The following is a 19,537-nucleotide window of genomic DNA, read 5'->3' as shown; positions in this document are numbered from 1 at the left end:
GGGGGGGAGCGCCTGGCTGGCTCGGCCGGTTGTCTGACTTCGGCTCAGGTCATGATCTCTCGGTCGGTGACTTCGAGCCCCGTGTCGGGCTCTGTGCTGACAGCTCAGAGCCTGGAGCCTGTTTCAGATTCTGTGTCTCCCTCTCTCTGACCCTCCCCTGTTCATGCTCTGTCTCTCCCTGTCTCAAAAATAAATAAGACGTTTAAAAAAAAGTTAAAAAAAAAAAAGAACAAGTAGCTTGGGAGGCTTGTTGAGACGGTTCTCTGAGGCTGTTGAACGAGAGCGGCTGAGGAAAAGTGAGCCACATATACGTACAGATGGGAAGAAAGCAGTTAGTGGCCGGGAAAGTACCCTGGGATCTTGTATGTCACGAGGATGCCGTCTCTGCCCTGCTCTAGTGGTTACCTCGTCATCGGTGCTGGTTAAAAAGACGGCTCCCCGGGCACGTCCTCTGGAGGTGTGGATCCGGGGACCTGGCACAGGGCACCTTCACGAACAAGAACTTGGCAGATTTCTCGGGTCCCCCGGTCTGGAATCCTCTGTCTTCAGGCATGTGCTGCCACTGGCGTTCGTGGGATCCGAGCGTGCATACCTCATTCTGCTTTTATAAAAATGTTCTTGTAAAACCGCACTGAATCAACATTAAAGAGAAGTTTGAAAACCCGAACTCTATTTCTGCTGTTGGAATACAGTGGGCCCACCTCGCTGCAGGTTGTCAGATGCTGTAAGCACGGGTTACGTGCTTGTACGCGTTAAAACACGGGAAGTTTTATTCTGCTTCTTTTGCATGTAGAAAACCTATCAGAAACATCTTTTCCTTGATGTTGTATAAGGTTGGTGATTATAATGTTAAATGTCTATAATTTACCTATTTACAAAGTATTGGATGTTTTGGTTGTCGCTAGTTTTTTGTTTACAGTACACACAACATGATAAACACTTTGGGTGTGTAGGTTTTACCCTTAAAATTTTTGAAAATGGTGGGGCGCCTGGGTGGGTCAGTCGGTTGAGTGTCCGGCTTTGGCTCAGGTCACGATCTGGTAGTTTGGGAGTTCGAGCCCCGTGTCGGCCTCTGGGCCGACAGCTCAGAGCCCGAGGAGGGGAGCAGACATTTCCCGAGATGGGGAAGATTTACAGGAGCAGGTCTGAAGGAGGGGACCAAGAGCTTCGCTTTGAAGGTGTTAGATTTCCTTTTAAAACCGGCTTTATGGGGGCACCCGCCTGGCTCGGTCAGCGGAGCGCGTGGCCCTTGATCTGGGAGCTGTGAGTCTGAGCCTCACGTTGGTTGTAGAGATGACTTCAATAAATAAACTTCAAGGGGGACAAGACATAAGAGACTCTTAAATACAGAGAACAAACTGAGGGTTGCTGGAGGGGTTGTGGGGGGGTGGGCTAAATGGGTGATGGGGCGTTAAGGAGGGCACTTGTTGGGACGAGCACTGGGTGTTGTAGGTAGGGGATGAATCACTGGAATCTACTCCTGAAGTCATGATTGCACTAGATGCTAACTAACTTGGATGTAAATTACAAAGTACAAATAGTCATTTCCTTTTTCCCAACGTACAACCCCATCATCACATTATAGTGCGATTTTGGCTTATATTGTTTACGTCTCCGGGGTCCGAGAGGTCCTGGGGATGGTCCTTGCCCCTGAGAGTCACTTGCCTACAGGAGCGATTGCAGGACCTCGGATGCTAGCCATCGGCACTGACCCAGGACAGTGGCACATCCCCCCCCACCTGGGAGCCTGGCCTACTGCAGATCCCGAGCATGGAGCAGTCACGACCCGGGCGATTACTGATGTCTTTGTTTTACAGCCCTCGGCTTCCTGACATTATTTTTAATAGCTGTGCCACAATCATGTAATAGCGTCATGTATGAGGTCATTGGGGTCCAGGACACCAGAGGGGTTGGGCAGAGACTTGAAAGAGCCGCGTGAGGTAGCACGTCCCCAGGGGGGCCCACTGAGGGCCACGTCGTGGAGCTGAGATCGCATGACAGAGAAACGGAAACGCATCGCCTGGTCGCTGCAGCAGGAGAAGACAACGGTGTTGGGATCGACGTGTCCTGACGGCGTTTGCATTTGACCAGCGGGATGGCGGAACGTGGGCTCAAGTCTGCAGAGGAGGGTCGGTTTGTCAACGGGAAGGAAGCGGTTGATATACTTAGGGGGTGACAGCCTCCTTTTCGCCCCTCCCCCTCTTTGTGGCAGCGGGGACGGTCATAGTGATGTCACACTTGGTCTTCGTTTTCCACCCAAGACACCACAGCTTCTCCACTAACGCTCAAAACACTAGAGAGCAGGTGTCAGAGGGCCGGATAAATCTTTAAAATGTTGAGAAGGAAACACGTTGAGAGAGAAAGAGTGCAGCTGGGTGCTGGGCCATCTGTCTGGTTCGTCTGGGATCCGCGCGTGCGTTGGGCCCCAGCAGGAAGCCGAACCCTCTCATTTGGGCCCTTGCAGATGTTTTGGGGACTGTCGCTGACTACGCTGACTTCGTGACACAGGATTTCCTTCCTGAGCGCCTGCGGATGAAGGCGTTCTTTGGTCTCAACCAGGAAGAGCTTCGTCAGTCTCCCGAGAGCACGCCGTGTGTCCTGGGCTCGAACCTGCTTCCCTCTGCCCTAGAACCTTCCACTCTCAGTTCAGGGTCCGTAGCTCCCGTCTCTACCCGGGGAATAAGCCTGCCCAGCTTCCTTCAGTTCTTCCTACCCTGTATTCTTTTCATGCCGATGGCTTCACTTGATTTCCCTTTAATTTCCATTACAGCGTTTTCTGGAATCGTTGAGACACTTGATATCCTCTTTGGAAACAGTGGCACGTGAATAAACAGTTAAAAACTCCAGGGGCGAAGTCTTTGGCAGTGGCTGACCTTGGGCAAGTGTCCTGTGGCTTCGCGGCCTGGTTTTCACCAGCGGCCGTGTCATGCAGCGTGTAGGCTCTGGACTCTGGCCACTGGGGGTCACGTCTTCAGTCTATCACTCACCTCCCATTTGAGCTAAGACGCGTCACCTGATCTCCCTGCTGGTCGTTTGCTGCCCGATGACCCATCCCGTTTCTTCGCCTGCTTCACGTAACTACAGGAAACGCACTTGCCTTCGCCACCCTGAATTTTAGTACCGAGAGTCCGTGTATTTGTTACACATATTGCTGTGTAACCAATTATCCCCCAATCCAGCAAATTAAAGAGCGCACATACATCATTTCGTAGTTGACTATTCCCTGGAAGTCAGGAACCCTCAAGGGCCCCGCCGGGTCGTCTGGTTTGGGCTGCTGGCAACGGTGTCATCCGAAGTCTCCACCGGGGAAGACAGGCTCCAGCCTTGTGTGGTTGATGCCGTTCCGTGCTGCAAAGGCTGTTGGACACACCGTGCTGTTTGCTCCCTCGAAACCGGCAAGAGAGATGCCGCAATCTCAAGCATCACAAAGGCCGCAATCTCTCGAGCCCAATGCGGCACAGTAGAGATTCCGGTCCTTTCTCCTGCTTCTGGGAGACGACCTCTGAATCTTCGAAACCCCTTCGAAACCCCGTAGAAGCGAAACTTCTTTGAGTTTCTGCCGATGAGGTGACCCAGGGCACACAGTCCGGCAGATGAACCACGTGCTGGGGCAGGGAGGGGCAACTTTGGCTTGAACTTGAACTCCTGTGAGAACAGGCTGGAGAGGGAGTCCAGTCACACCAGACACTGATGGAGGGAAGCTCCGGCAAGATCTCTGGACGCTACAGTTCAGGCGAGCTCTCTGTCTGGGGAGCCCAGCAACATGTCCTTCCTCCACGGGGACAGGACGCGGGGAGTCTGCACTGGGACCTGCTCCAGCTTTGCCCTGTCCCGACGTGTACCCTTACAACGGTAATTATAGGTACAGTACTTCTGAGTTCTGTGAGTCACTCTAGTGAACTACTGACCCTGACATAGTGAGAGCCCCCTGGGTATGAAGCGCAAGCTGGTGGCTCGGGGCCCCCAGACCTGGGGCTGCAGCTGAGGTGCGGGGGGTGCTGGTGGGTTGTGGCCTTAGGTCTGCGCAGCCTGCGCCCACGGCAGGTGGCACCGTGGCATCACGCCTCAACCCGCGGTGACGTTCCCACCCACGCTCTGTGCTGGGTTAGAAGCGAGTCCCAAGGCTTGGCCCACACTGCAAGGACGTGGGCGCCAGGAGGCAGAGAATGCCTCAGCCGTGTCGGAAGCTTTTGGTCACAGTCGGGGCGGCTCACGAGGATGGTGATTTGTCTTCCAGCATCTTCACTGGGGGCACCTGCGTGGCTCCGTACATTCAGCATCGGACTCTGGATATGGGCTCAGGCTGTGGTCTCACGGTTCATCAGTTCAAGCCCAACGTCCAGCCTGGTGCTTGGGATCCACTCCCTCCCTCCCCTGCTCGTTCTCTCTCTCTCTCTCTCTCTCTCTCTCTCTCTCTCTCAAGAATAAATAAACATTAAAAACGATTTTTTAAAAAAGAACATCCTCGTTGATTAGGTACCCACGAGATCATAGACTATGGAGTTTTGACAGGTTTTGTATCATCTAGTCTCACCGACTTATGTTACAGATGAGGACAGTCAGCTTTCTTGGGCGTAGGTGTCCCGTTTGAGGGCGTGCAACAAGCTACTGCGAAGGTCAGGACGGGAAGCCGCTGGTCTCTCCCGACACCAGGCTCTCAAAAGATCCGACCTCGCCACTGAGTGAGCCGTAACTGCTACGATAAATAGCTGACCCTCAAGGCGCGTCCGTGAAGCTCGTGGGGTCCTTCACAGAGAGAGAAAAACACCGAGGATGGGAAGAGTCCGGTAGGCTCAAAGATTCTGGAAGGCAAAGATTTTAACTGGCAGAACATTGTAAAAGCTCTTTGTTTCCTACACGTGATGCGTTGGTTTTTTTCTGCTTTGTTTTTTGTGTTTTTTTTTTTTTTTAATTAGAAAATCAAATTAAGGAGGAAGCACAGAATGTCAAGAGGCTAGAAAACGAAGTATGGAAGCAAGGGCACGGAGCTTCAGACTAATTGTTCACGGAGCTTTGGCAGTAAGTGGATTCAGCTTCTTGATTGGCGCCATGGTCAGTGGCCCGAGTTCTGGAACCTGTCCTGAGGGTCACGCAGCCCAGAACGCGCTGGCAGTCTGCACCGTGAGCTGCGGGGGTCTGACCACACGTGAGGTCAGCAGGGAAACTGCTTTCAGGACACAGTAAGGACGCGACGTGCGGCCCGTCTGATGGGTTTGCAGGACATCTCCGGTCGAGACCTCTGAGCAGATGGCCAGGAAACCACAGCCATGGGCGTCGTGGGGCCGGGCGGCCGGGCAGGAAGCAGTGGTGAGTTCCGCTCTCGGCAAAGGCGGCAGGCAGCTTGCAGAGCAGTCAAACTTCAAACCGCGATTTGGGGTCGAACGGTCTCCCCTGCCAAAGGTGTTGGTGGAAGAAATTGTTCTTACGGTGTGGTTCATCCCGTTAATAATAATCTACCTCACAGAATTGTTTTTAGAGATTAAACAAGTTAAAATAAACATTAAATTTTTTTTTTTTTAAAAACGGGGGGCACCCGGGTGGCCCAGGCGGTTAAGCGTCCGACTTCAGCTCAGGTCATGATCTCACGGTCGGCGGGTTCGAGCCCCGCATCGGGCTCTGTGCCGACAGCTCGGAACCTGGAGCCTGCTTCGGATTCTGTGTCTCCCTCTCTCTCTGCCCCTCCCCTACTCACCCTCAAAATAAATAAATAAATGAACATTTATGTCTCTCAAAAATAAATAAACATTAAAAAAAATTAAAGATTAAAAGAGTTAACGTACACAAAGCTTTTAGAACGATGCCTCGAATGCGAAGAGCTCTGTAGGTGCTTGCGTCATCAACTTCTTCCAATCAAAAGGCTGCAGAAATCACAAGCTTTTATAAACTGCTGTCAGAAGACAGAGCAGACGCAGCATCTGGGACTCAGCGCGTAAAGTCTGTTCATTCTGCAAACATTCGCTGAACATTGACCATGTGTCTACTGGGAGCTGAGCACGGAGGTGACGTGGCAGGTGTTCTGAGGACACTGTTAACTCTCCCCGTATTTGGGGATGGCCATGCGGAGCGTCCAGTCCCTTTGGCCATGGGGCCTCGGGCCTGGCCACGGTGCTCTGGTCTTCGTTCAGGACTGGCATTTGCCCAGGCAAGGAGAATCAGAGTGTTTCCGGGACTTTCCTCGGGAGCCCGCAGACAAGACCGCCTACCTAATTTGGATCCCAAAGTTGGAAGGAGTGAGCTGGTCGGAAAGTCTGTCTGCACTGGGAGAGAGCAAGACCGGCCGACAGACTGTAAGAGGGGGAAGGAACGGAGCCCGGGACTCCAGCGACGTTTGCGACCTGTCTCCCCCGCAGACACACGCCAGCTTATAAGTTCCCATTTGCGTTTGCTGGTTGGAGCTGGAGGGCGGTCATCGTCATCAGTGGATCAAGGCTAAGAGGGGCTCAAGACAGAGCTCGGCTCGGCTCTGGTAGAGCTCACTGGCTGGTGAGAGCAGTCCAGAAACAGGGATGAGCTGCGGGCCCCGGGGAGGGGGTGGTCATGGGGGCTCGTGGAAGGGAACCATCCAGGTTTAGGCGGTCAGGGGACGCCCGGCAGAGTCCCTCCAGGATGTGCGGGAATGAGGCAGGTGACAAGGGCAGGAGTGCAGGGGCTCAGCGGCAGGAGAGTGGGGCGGCCCGGACGAAGGCCCTGTTTCCATACTGTTAGGTGGACGCAAATGGGAGTGGAGAGGCCGGTCAAACACGCGGAGTCCAGTCACGATACCTGGTCTCGTGCTGGGAGCAGCCAAAGCCATTACAGCATTTTGTCAGGGGGGTGATACGATCAGACTTCGTTCTAGAATGGGCCGGGTGGCTGGGGTGTGGGGCGTGGGGTGCAGGGGCCCAGGCTGGAGGCGGGGAGGCCGCTGTGGCCCCAGAGCACAATGCCAGCCCCTAGCCGGGAAGTGGGAGTGCTCGGGGACCCCGCCACCAAGTCAGCACATGTCTGGGGGCCCTGGTCACTGACCACGGCTCCTCTTTCCCACGCTCAACTGACTGAGCCACCCAGGCGCCCCTCAGCAGATTTTCTTAGCGAAGCCGGATGGCTTTCTCACCTCCTTTGTTCGCCCGTGTTTCACATCGGTTTTCATTTTTATTGCAGTTTTCACGCCCCTAGTTTAAAGAGTCATATTATGCTGCAAGGCTTGTTAGAAAATGTTTGCTCTTCCCTGCTTTCTACTTCTTTCCTCAGAGGCGACAGCTTTTATTTTTTATTTTTTAAATAAAATCCTGACCTTAATTCTTTTTATTTTAATTTTTTGAGAGAGAGAATGAGAGAGAGTGTCAGCAGCGGGAGGGGCAGAGGGAGAGAGAGAATCTCAAGCAGGCTCCACACTCGGACCAGAGCCCAACGAGGGACTCCATGTCACCACCCTGAGATCATGGCCTGAGCTGAAATCAAGAGTCAGACGCTCAACCGACTGAGCCGCCCAGGCGCCCCTAGACCACATCTTCTTTATCCATTCAGTAGTTGATGAACAGTTGGGCTGTTTCCATATCTTGTCCATTGTAAATAGTGCTGCGGTAAACACCGGGGGGCAGGTAACCCTTTGAACCAGTATTTGTATATGGTTTGGGTAAATACCCAGTAGTGAAATTACTGGATTGTAGGGTATTCCTATTTTTAACTTTTTGAGGAACCTCCATACTGTTTTCCACAGTGGCTGTACCAGTTTGCATTCCCACCAACAGTGCATGAGTTTCCTTTTTCTCCGCAGCCTCTCCAACACCTATTGTTTCTTGTATTGTTGATTTGAGCCATTCTGACAGGTGTGAGGTGGTATCTCATCGCGGTTTTGATTTGCATTTTCCTGATGATGGTGACGTTGAGCATCTTTTCATGTGTCTGTTGGCCATCTGGATGTCTTCTTTGGGAAAATGTCTGTTCATGTTTTCTGCCCATTTTTAAATTGGATTATTTGGTTTGGGGGTGTTGAGTTGTAGATGTTCTTTATTTTTTATTCTTATTTATTTATTTATTTATTTATTTTAATTTTAGAGGGAGAAGGGGCATGAGTGCATGAGCAGGGGGAGGGGCAGAGAGAGAGAGAGAGAGAGAGAGAGAGAGAGAATCTTAAGCAGACTCCATGCTCAGTGTGCAGCTCAATGCGGGGCTTGATTCCACAACCCTGGGAGCATGATCTGACCCAAAAGCAAGGCCAGACACTCAACCGACTTAACCACCCAGGCACCCCTGTATAAGTTCTTTACAGATTCTGGATATTATCCCTTTATCAGATTTGTCATTTGTAAATATCTTCTCCCAATTCTGTAGGTTGTCTTTTAGTTTTGTTGATTGTTTCCTTCAATGTGCAGAAGCTTTTTGTTTTGATGAGGTCCCAGTAGTTCATTTTTACTTTTGTTTCTCTTGCCCCAGGAGACAGATCTAGGAAGAAGTTACTCCAGCCAATGTCAGAGAAATTCCTGCCTGTGTGCTGTTCAGTGTTAGCCATTCTTGAACAATCTTTTTCTTTTCTTTTCTCCACAGTCTTATTTCCACCTTTTGTCATTTTGCTCTACTTCCTGGGAAATTTCTTCAACTCTGTCTTCCAAACCTTTTACTTCTGGGTTTTATTTCTGCTAATGGTCTCTAAATATTCTTCATGAATGCAGTATCTTCTTACCTTTCTGAGATTATTAATTGTAGTTTTGTGATGTCTTACTATCACTGTGGTCTCCGTGTCCTCCAAGTCGGGTTTTTTTTCTTTCTTTCTTTTTTCTGTGTGTTTGTTGTGATCTGTTTTTCATGCTGGAGATTTTCCTCAGCTGCTTGGTGAGCCTTAGATGTCTACTTATATTGAAAGAGGGTCACCCTTGCAGGCTCTCTGGAAAGTCTGAGGTCTGGACAAGGCTCGTTTGTTGGCTTTCTCAGATGATGGAGGTGGAGCCATTTCACCGAGGAACCATACAGTCTAGATTGTTGGGTCTTTCCTCTTTGCACTGGTTGGAGTCTGTACAGAAGGATCTGGTAATATTTTCCCAGTAGGAAAGAGGTTGAATGGAAATATTTCCTTCTGTCCCCTGAGAACAGTATGCCAAGCCTCCACAGAGCCCTGCTGTCCAAATGATGTACCTCCTCCTGACGGGGTGTGGGTGGGGCTCGAGGATCTGCTGGCTCCTCACAGCAACCTTCACGCCCTCAGTTTGATCTTTGCCTTGCTCTCCGCTGCCCACAGAACCCAAGCCGTCAATTCTGAGCCTTTTAGGACTCGGGGCCTCACGTCAAACTGTTCCTTGGTTTTCCCCACTGCTGGTTAGAAACCTGCTTTCTCAGATGGGCTAAGTCCGTAACCACTTGTCCATCAGCTTTCCAGATTCCAAAATTTCATTGCTGCTATGGCCTCCCCTTCCTCTTGATCTTTGTAAGTTGATGACTAAAAAAAAAAAAAAAAAAAATCCCCATCATGTTGATTTCCTGAGGCTTGAGGAAGAGCAAAAGTAAACGCAGAGTTCGGTCTCCCCTCTTCATTTCACATCCCGAGCCAGGCTTCCGAGTGTGTCTCTGCTTCTCCGTGCCTAGTTCTTATTCCCTCTTCCTTGAAGGTCCAGTCCCGATCTCCTTTTGCCTTGGGCTCTGCTTATGGGCTCTTCCAACATCGGCAAGATGAAATCCAACAGGGACAAATGCTAACATCCTATGCTTGAAATGAAAACTCCAATCAGGGGCGCCCAGGGGACTCAGCTGGTTGAGCGTCTGACTCTTGATCTCAGCTCAGGTCTCCATCTCAGGGTCGTGACTTCAAGCCCCACGTTGGGCTCTGCACTGGGCGTGGAGCCTACTTAAAAAAAGAAAAAAAAGAAAATTCGAATTAAACAACACAGAATGTAAAAGGTGTTGAGTAATGCCCACGTATGTGGAAAGGCTGAGATCTGAGATCGAAGCAATTGGATGATGTGACGTGACCGTCCTTCAGATGCTCCCTCTCTCCTCCATGTCCCTCCCTGCCCTGTCACCTGCCCCCACACTTTAAGGCTGGTGACAGCACAGAACAGAACCAGACAACAGTGAACAGAGCAGACAGGACTTGAGACCCCAGGTTTAAAAAAAAAATTTTTTTTTTAATGTTTATTTATTTTTGAGAGAGACAGAGATAGAATGTGAGTGGGTTAGGGGCAGAGAGCGAGGGAGACACAGAATCAGAAGCAGGCTCAGGCTCTGAGCCGTCAGCACAGAGCCCGACGCGCGGCTCGAACTCACGAGCCATGAGATCACGACCTGAGCCGAAGTCAGACGCTCAACCGACTGAGCCACCCAGGTGCCCCTGAGACCCCAGATTTGAGGAACATGTGAAGTAACCAACCAAGTTCTGCCCGAGACAGAGGACGGGGCATGGGAGAAGGAAAGGGCAGCCACATGGGTGACGGAGTCATTTGGACACGTTGTCCAGGAGCTTGGGATGTGGCCCGATGATGGAAAGTAGAGAGGAGGCTGGCAGTTCAGATCAAGACCCTTCTCCCACACGAGCTGCGCAGAGAAGGCGTGGGCCATCTGGGTCGGACTGTCCTCTGCACCCCTGAAGGGTCAGTGCTTGAATTAAGTAACTTTTTTTTTTAAGGTTTATTTATTTCTTTTGAAAGAGAGTGTGTGAGCGGGGGAGCGTCCTCCTGACCCTCCACGCCAGCCTCTCGCCCACACGCTTGTCACCTCAAGTTCCCTGACAGATTTGAACATTTAAAATGACAACTTCTCTGTGAAACAGAAGGGATTTTACATCCTCTGCCTTTGTGTTTGCAAACGACAAAGACCTTCCCAGAATGAACACGCCCTGTGTGGCCTCTCGGTACAGGGTCTGAGATGACACCCAGCTCGTGGTCCTCAGGGCGGGAGAGGCTGTTCTGGGCCCGCGTATCTCTGGCCGTTTGCTCCAGTGAGCATTTCGAGGGCTAGGCTGGGCTGTGCTGTGACCTAGGTTTGACAAGTCTGTCCCTCGTTAGTGTCCTGAAGGGGCACGAACCATGTATGTCATGTGTGAAATCTAAGACCTTACGGCAAGTCACGTCTGGACATTTGAACGGACCCTGAGTCCTTGCCTGGTCTGTCCTCATTGATCTTGAACCCGGGCGTGGGCCTTTCCATCCAAGAGGGGTCCACCCTCCGCAGGCGAGGATTGGCCTGGCCCAGGAGCCCAGCAGTCGGAATCGCTAAGCGGGTGGTAGTACAGTGTGAGGGGGCACGTGATGCCAGAGGTCGGGGATGGGTCAGGAATCCAGGGGGCACGTCAGCGGTGAAGGGCCAGGCAAGTCCCCAACCCCAGGCAGCCAGAGAACTCAGCACTCACAACACTGTCTAGTGACCCTCCTTTGGGGGCGAATCAGCAATCTGAGAGCGCGTGGGGTGGGCGTAAGCTTGAAAGCCACTTGTCCCTGTGATTATACCTGGTTGGAGAGGGCATCGGACTGCAGAGAGGGGAGTGGGTTCTGCTGACCTAATTGGAGGGAGCTTCTGGAAGGTCACGCTTCCTCCTACCTGACCGTGTGGGGGAAACACGGTGTGGTGATACGCAATACTTTGCGATTACAGAGAACGCGGCCGAGGACACCAATGCATTCCTTCCCTTAAAATCCAACCAGAGACAATTTCGTTCTCGGGGGACAGCCAGGAGGCAGCTATGATTATCAATCCCCAGGCGACGCTCTTAGGAACTGATGGGGCAGGATTCCCGGCAGCTTCCCGCGTCCGACCACTGGCCGTCAGCCTCCTGGCGAGGTCCTGTGGCAGCTCTCGGTGGTCTTTCTCTGTAGGGAAGTCATCGCGCTCGGGCGAGGGTCAGGACGCCGCGGGGAGAGTAATACTCGGGGCATGGCTAGCCTCCACCACACGTCAGCGTCTGCTCGGGCAGGACGGGCGACCGCAGATGAAATGCTCTGTCGCCCACGGCCAGGCCACGGAGCCACGGGGCCGCCGCTGTTCAAGCAAATCGCCCGGTGACGAAGGACACGGAAGGGAACTGTTGACCGTGCTCCCTAATAACCTTCTTATTCTCTTCACTCAGACTCGGTGTATTTTTAGGAAGATTCCTCCTTCGATCCAACCAAACAGGAGTCCTTTTCTTACGTTTTCTGGGAAGACTTGAACGTAATAACCTTACCCTGGGAGCCTCTCCTATTGTCTTTGGAGGCAGCAGGGAGTGGGGAAGCCCAAGAGAATTAAAAAACAAAAAACAACAACAACAAAAAAAAAACCCTAATAAAACACAATTGGAAAAACCTTTCAGAGGTTATTTAACTCCTGAGTAACAGCTTCACTTCGAGCCTATTTCGGGAACGGACTTCTTGTCTTGAAGAGTCCCCGGGGAAGAACGTCTCGGACCGTGTTAAACCATGTTAGACACTCAGACAAGGGCTTCGGGACCCCTCAGGGTCAAGGGTGAGGCCCAGTGGTGACCCGTGGAGCCCTTTCAGTCGGAGACGACCCACAGGGATGTTCATTCCTGGGGGGGCAGGGGCGGGCTGTGCCCCTCAAGCTCCAGTCAAGTTCTCACTCGGATATGGTCGCAGTATATTCGCGGGACGCTTCCAAAACTGGCTCTGGGACATTCGCCCCGCCCGGATAGCGGGTGCAGACGAGGGAGCCAAGGCACAGAGCACTCTGGCTCACCACCAAGGATGGGGGCCTCCCTGGGTGACCATTCGTCTAGGTCGTGGCTTTTGCAGGTGGAAAATGAGTCGAGGGAAGCCCTCAGCCGCCGTCTGTCCACATGGTCAGAAGGTAAGATGTGGGGCTGGTGGGGACTAGGGAGGCTGGGCGTGTGCTGTGGCCTGGAAAACATGTACGTTGCAGGGACTTTTTCAGGAGAAAGGTTTGTAACTGACTTTGAACAAATTAGGTAAAAAAAAAAAAAAAGGTGGGGGGGGCTCCATCTGTTAAGTGTCTAACTCTTGATTTCAGCTCAGGTCATGATCTCATGGTTCGTGAGATCAAACCCCACGTTGGGCTCTTTTGCTGACAGAGCAGAGCCTGCTTGGGATTCTCTCTCTCTCTCTCTCTCTCTCTCTCTCACCCTCTCTCTGCTCCTCCCCTGTTCACACACACTCTCTCTCTCTTAAAATAAATAAACGAATAAACATTTAAAATAAAATAAAATGAGGTACATATTGTATTAAAAAATGATCAGGGGCGCCTGGGTGGCGCAGTCAGTTGAGCGTCCGACTTCAGCCAGGTCACGATCTCGCGGTCCGGGAGTTCGAGCCCCGCGTCGGGCTCTGGGCTGACTGCTAGGAGCCCGGAGCCTGCTTCCGATTCTGTGTCTCCCTCTCTCTCTGCCCCTCCCCCGTTCATGCTCTGTCTCTCTCTGTCCCCAAAATAAATAAAAACGTTGAAAAAAAAAAAGATCAAATAGCGGGGCGTCTGGCTGGCTCAGTCAGTAGAGCAGACAGCTCTTGATCTCAGGTACGTGAGTTCGAGCCCACGTTGCGTAGAGAGTTTACTTAATAAACAAAGAAATTAAACAATTAAAAAAAAGGATCGACTAGCAGTGGAAGTGTCCCATACCAACTGCCCGAGTTTGGGTGGTTTGGGAACTGCTTCGCTCATAACCTCCCGTTCCTCTGCCTAACTCTTCAATGCCCTCCTGAAAAGACGGCGGCGGGCTCTCTGGGGAGCGAGAACGTACCCGCTGTCTGTGTGGCAGCCTCTCACGGACGACCCCCAGGTTCCCTTTCAGATCTGAAAGTCGCCACACGTTACCCTTTTATATCTTAGCCCGTGGGTCTCTGCTTGACCAATATAATTTCGTACGAGTCAAAACCTTGAAAAGCAGATGTCCAGAAACGTCTCTCTCCTTCGTGTCTTAGTCCACATTCTGCATAGCATGTCATTGGAGGTAAAAAAAAAAAAAAAAAAAAATCATGATCAAAAAGTCTTGTCCTTAAAGTAAGAATAACATTGCGAGGTTGACTTTCTAGTCGCTGTTCAAAGACACTGCTCAGCGCACATTTCAGACGGACAGCCCCGGGAGCCGCTCTTGTTGTCTCTGTAGATTGACTATCAGACGCTCTGTGCTGGAATGAGGTTTAAACTCCAGGCCGCCTCACTCTGCGTCTCGTCCTTCCCAAGCCTCCTGCCTCCGAGCTTCCTGGAAAACAGAGCTGGCTTCGAAAGCCTCCAGGACTCTCTTCCCTTGGTACGAGCATCCAAATGATTCCCTATAATTCTTCTGCAGAAACGAAATTGGATTAAAAAGCAAAACCGCCTTTTTCAAAAACAAAAGATTGAAATCCAGATGGCTCACGGTGGAGAAACCTGTATGAGCTGCGGGAAAAATTACGTAACAGACCATGGAAGTTAGCGGACGTAAGTGCACTGACCAGATGCACTGATTCCCGGGGAACGTCAGCAAATTTGTCTCTTGAGTCACGTACCTACCACCTTGGATTAGAGTGTTTGAAAAAAAGAAGGCCTCTGTCTACACAGCAGAGAACGGCCCTCCCTCCTCTCCACCTCGGGCTGTGAGAGCCGGGTTCCCAGGAGGGACCCCCAGACCTGCCCCATGCCCTCCAAGGCAAACCGATGCCTTCTTTCTCAGAAGAGACAGCCTCATCAGGTCCACGGACACAGATGATGGAACCCAGATGGTCGCACGACCATGGCTCACGCACGAGATGCAGGCGAACATCCTCCTCTCTCACTCATGTGAAAACATAGAAGGGGGAGACCTGATTCTTTTTGTTTTTAATGTTTATTTTTTAATGTTTATTTTTGAGAGAGAGAGAGAGAGAGAGAGAGAGAGACAGAGTGTGAATGGGAAGAAAGAAGAGGGAGACAGAGACTCCGAAGCAGGCTCCAGGCTCCGATCTGTCAGCACAGAGCCCGATGCAGGGCTCGAACTCACAAACCTTGGGATCATGACCTGAGCCAAAGTTGGACGCTTAACCGGCTGAGCCTCCCTGACGCCCTTGTATTTCAAAATGACTTAGGGGTGCCTGGAGGACTGAGTCGGTTAAGTGTCTGACTCTTGATCTCGGCTCGGGTCATGATCTCGTGGTTTGCGGGTTCAAGCCCCGCGTCGGACTCTGTGCCGACAGCTCACAATCTGGAGCCTGCTTTGGATTCTGTGTCTCCCTCTCTCTCTGCCCCTCCCCCAGTTGTTCTCTGTTTCTCTCTCTCTCTCAAAACATGAAAAAAAATTTTTTTAAACTAGCAAAAATTGTCTGAGATTAAATTATGTGAATTGCCCCAACTGTCCCAAAGGATAACCAAGAGTTGACTGAATGATGGAATGAACAAGACATTTATGTGTTTTGTTTTTTTAAAAAGCCAATAACTGTATTTATCTTTTTTTTTTTTTTTTTGAGAAAGAGAGAGAGAGAGAGAGAGAGAGAATCCCAAGCAGGCTCCGTGCTCAGTGAGGTGCCCAAGTTGGGGCTCAATCTCTTTGGGGCTCGATCCCATACCCTGGGATCACGACCTGAACCAAAATCAAGAGTTAGATGCTCAACTGACTGAGCCCCCCAAGGAGCCCCTGAACAAGACGTTAAAAGAGAGAGACACTGAAACATAATGTGTATTTATCTTTGTAAATCAAGCACCACTCCGATTTTTGTTGTTTTGAGTGAAATACATGGCTGTGTGTTCCCGGACAAGAAGAGGGGTGTGCTAAGGCACAGCGATGGTCTTCCTCCCGGGAGGGGAGTGGGGACATACCCAGCACGTGGCATTCGGGGGAAAGACGGGGAAGAAGGACATTCTCTTGACTGGGACCGAGAGAAGGCATGACTGAGAACCTTGGCGAAGACAGAGAGGAAGTCACAGGACGTGCAGGAACTGGTGATGACGAACCGGGAGCCCGTTAAGATGCTTCTGTGTGCGTGACCCATGGTAAGTGGTGGTCACGGCGTGCACCTGACCCCCGGACTCAGGGCTGTGCTTCTCCAATGTAGCCACCAGGTGGCCTTCAACCCTCCTGCGTGTGGCACAAAGTCCCGGCCCTGGGCCGGCCGGCCGCCTGGGTGCGAAGGTGGGACACCGGTGTCCTATCCTCTGCGTTCCTTCCTCGGCCAGGGCCGACCTGCTCCCGTGTCGTCAGCTCTGCCTCGTGCTGTCACAGCGCCTGCCGGACGGACAGGCTCGTTTCTGAGGACAGAAGCAGCCGTTGGCCCCAAACCTAGCGCACACCCCGTTAGAAGCCGTTTCCATATATTTTTTCTAGAAAAAGCAAAATGAAGTTTCAACCTATTTCTCATGTTTCCATTTTTATGAATAGCATTGATACGGGCATGGAGGTTTTTGACACCAAAGTACAAATAAAGGATTAAAGAACAGTTTTAAATTCTCGTTATATTTTCCCAGGTAGTTTTACAGGGGGAAAAAAAAACCCACATTTTTTTTTTTTCCAATTGCCACTTTCCCGAAAGCTCCAACTCCCAACAAGAAATAAATTGCTGGTGCTGGCTCCTGATGAGCTGCAAACGGTCCCTCCTCCCCCCTCTCCCCTCACCAGGTGCCCCTCGCTCCCTCCTTTATTGGCAGCTGGCAGGCGACCTTGCTCCTTCCGAAACGGCAGGTGGGGTGGGACCCTCGGTGCCTTTCAGCAGGTGCACATCGGTGATGTTTGCAGGAAAGGGCTCAGACAGCATCTGAACGCGTAGAACCATTTCATAAACTCCCGTTTTATCTGTTTTCATCTTTGAAAACAGATGTTAGCCTGAACCTGCATTTCTTCCATTAGCGACGGGTCGGTCTCCCCTACAACCGCCACCTGTCTGTGTTTTTGTGTCTCCGTCCGTCTTCAACCAGCAGCCCCGACCACCCGTGGAGGGGGAAGTGAGCGCCAACCTTATTCATTTTCAATGTTTTGTTGCTAGGTTATGTTTTTCACACTTACATTCCCGATTTTTAATCTTCCCTTAAAATTTTTACGTTGCATTGTTCTTGGGAAGAAGCTGTTTTGAAATTAGATACTCTTAAATAGGTTAATAAAATCCAAAAATCTCAACAGAACAGAAGAAGTCTCCGCCTCCGTCAAGCCTCCTAACTTCCTTTCCCAGAAGTAACTAGTGGTTTTTTTTATTATTCCCCGGATTTGCTCATCGTATAAACAACGTGTGCATGTTTTTGTATTTATACATTTGCTTTAAAGCACTGAGAATAACTACATATACACCATTGTAATACCTTGCCTGCTTTTTTTTTAATTAAAAATTTTTTTAATGTTTATTTTTGAGGGAGAGAGAGAGAAAGCGAGCGGGCAGGGGAGGGGCAGAGAGAGAGGGAGACACAGAATCTGAAGCAGGCTCCGGGCTCCGAGCTGTGAGCACAGAGCACGACATGGGACTTGAACCCACAAGCCGCGAGATCATGACCTGAGCGGAAACCGAGAGTTGGTGGCTTAACCGACTGAGCCCCCCAGGTGCCCCAGGAAAGTTGTTTTTTTTTAAGTGTTCTGGGGCAAAACCATTTTGTACTCTGGTTTAGAGCTTAGGGCCTTCCTTGCTCACTTTTTGTGAATTGGTTTAGGCCACCAGAGGAGCCTCCTGACTGGTTCCGGGCCGGGCCTTACAGAATTCTGGCCCGAGTTTAACATCAGATCTTGTCTCCCCACCACCCACCCACCCCCCGCCCCCGCCAGGCCACAGGGATTCGCTTTTTCTGTTTATGGGTCCCGCGAAGGCCGAAGTAGCGATTCCAATCAAGCTGTCACATAAACAAAAAACGATGAATGATTTTCAACTAAAAGGATGCCTGTCACAAGCAGCCAGCACGTCTAGCAGAGGGAGGGACAGCCCAGCCATCCCTGGCCACCCCGGCACGGCTGCAGGACAGGCTCAGCCTGGGGCCTCTGGGCGGCCGGGCGGCTGGGAGATGCTGTTTGCCCGTCCATTCCTTGCCCTTCGCACACAAACCTTATCTTAGACATCAGCTGCAGTGGCTCTTTGCGGACCGGGGTGGAAACCCCTGAGACGGGTCCTCGGCCGCTGGCTCCTGAGTTCGTGTCTGTCCTGTGGGGTGTATAAAATGCGTGTGTTTGGGGCGCCTGGGTGGCGCAGTCGGTTAAGCGTCCGACTTCAGCCAGGTCACGATCTCGCGGTCCGTGATTTCGAGCCCATTGTCGGGCTCTGGGCTGATGGCTCAGAGCCTGGAGCCTGTTTCCGATTCTGTGTCTCCCTCTCTCTCTGCCCCTCCCCCGTTCATGCTCTGTCTCTCTCTGTCCCAAAAATAAATAAACGTTGAAAAAAAAATTTAAAAAAAATGCGTGTGTTTATGTGAACAACGCATTTCACGTGGGTCGTGTCTTGCCACTGACGACTGACACCTGTTAAAAGCGAGGGTCTGCATTACCATTCTGGTCGCAAAATCCCAAGCAAGACTGCTAACCGCGTTCTGATGTGCTCACCTCACAGAAATAGCCTTGTGTTTCGGGGGCTAAAATGGGAGCTGAGTGACTGGCCGAAAGCCTGAAAGGCTGGGACGCCGGGCTCTGACCGGCAAGAGTCGGCTCCAGAGCGAGAAGATCATTCCTCGATGGAACAAAAGACTTAGCATTTGTTGTGGTCGGTGTCCTAGGCTTCCCGGCTGGGAGGGAAACACAGATAAGTTAAAAATAAAACCCAGGCTTATCAAACTTGGATTCTCCTCCCTAGAAAGGAGTTCAGCCAAGTCCCAGAAACGTGTAGAGTTACGGTGACGAGTGTCTCAGTGGGGGGATGAATGTGGTGTGCAGGGTCCCGGTGGGGCGGCTTCTTCCCGCCTGAAGGACTCAGAAAGGACTCGTGGAGGAAGTCTGGCCTGGCCCGGGAAGGCTGGGGAGGGCTCACACGCGCAGGATTGAGGGGATGGGGCCTCCTGTCACGGCTCCTGGTTCCAGAGGCGGCTGAAAGGGTCTGTCGCCGAAAGGCGGAGGCGCCGAGGGGAAGAAAAACAACAGAAGTGGCCCGAGCTGTGAGAATCGATGCTTTCAGAAAGCGGTGTCGTGAGGGCTCGTGGGTAGGAGCCCGGAGACAGTCGGTATGTGTGTCGACGGGTGATGAGGTCACACTGGCCCCAGATGTGACCGCCTGCTGGACAACAGGGCTGTTGGGGCTTTTGTGACTGCTGTCCTCTGCTGCCCTTTGGTGCAGGCAGATTCTAGAAGGGGTTCAGGTGCGAAGGCTGTCTGACTGCTTGAGGGAGGGAACGTGTGAGCCAAGCAAGAGTCACGTGAGCGGGGGTTGCCCGGGACCCATTTAGGGATCAGCCAGTGGCCCTGTCCGGGTGACAGTGACGCGGAGGGAACCGAGAGGCGTGGCGCATGGATGTTGCAGGACCTTGATCGCCAGGCCTGGTGCTTTGGACACTTTTTTCTGAAGGCAGTGAGATTCCTTTAAGGGCAGATCTGGGCCATATAGGCGTGTACGTACGTGCAAACATGTGTCATGTACTCGGTCCCTTGTGGATGGAAGGGAAGCAATCAGATACTTTTGCGGGCAACCAAATACCTAAAAATTACTTCCTAGCAAGATGTTTACAAATGATTCCTCATTTTTTTTAATTAAAAAAAAAAATCTTTTTTTTTTTTTGAGAG

The 19,537-nt window shown here is 51.5% G+C and overlaps 1 protein-coding gene and 1 long non-coding RNA gene across 2 annotated transcripts in view; both read left to right on the top strand.

The window, feature by feature from the left end:
• Window positions 1-1,522: 1,522 nt before the first annotated feature.
• LOC121014992 (uncharacterized) lies at window positions 1,523-3,877 on the top strand. The gene is made up of 2 exons (XR_005783557.1): window positions 1,523-2,651; window positions 2,771-3,877. It is a non-coding gene; the product is annotated as an uncharacterized LOC121014992 (long non-coding RNA).
• Window positions 3,878-5,049: 1,172 nt separating this feature from the next.
• Window positions 5,050-19,537, top strand: part of FBXO28 (F-box protein 28) — a 74,570-nt gene continuing 60,082 nt past the window's right edge. Inside the window, 1 exon segment of the mRNA XM_040451659.1 lies at window positions 5,050-5,121. Within this exon segment, the coding sequence (XP_040307593.1) occupies window positions 5,050-5,121 (72 nt within the window).

The sequence above is a fragment of the Herpailurus yagouaroundi genome, unplaced genomic scaffold, assembly GCF_014898765.1.
Source record: "Herpailurus yagouaroundi ecotype Mexico unplaced genomic scaffold, PumYag 205, whole genome shotgun sequence".
In the NCBI taxonomy this organism is placed as follows: domain Eukaryota; kingdom Metazoa; phylum Chordata; class Mammalia; order Carnivora; family Felidae; genus Herpailurus; species Herpailurus yagouaroundi.
Note: the sequence above shows the minus strand (reverse complement) of the source record. Positions and strands in the feature narration are given on the sequence as shown.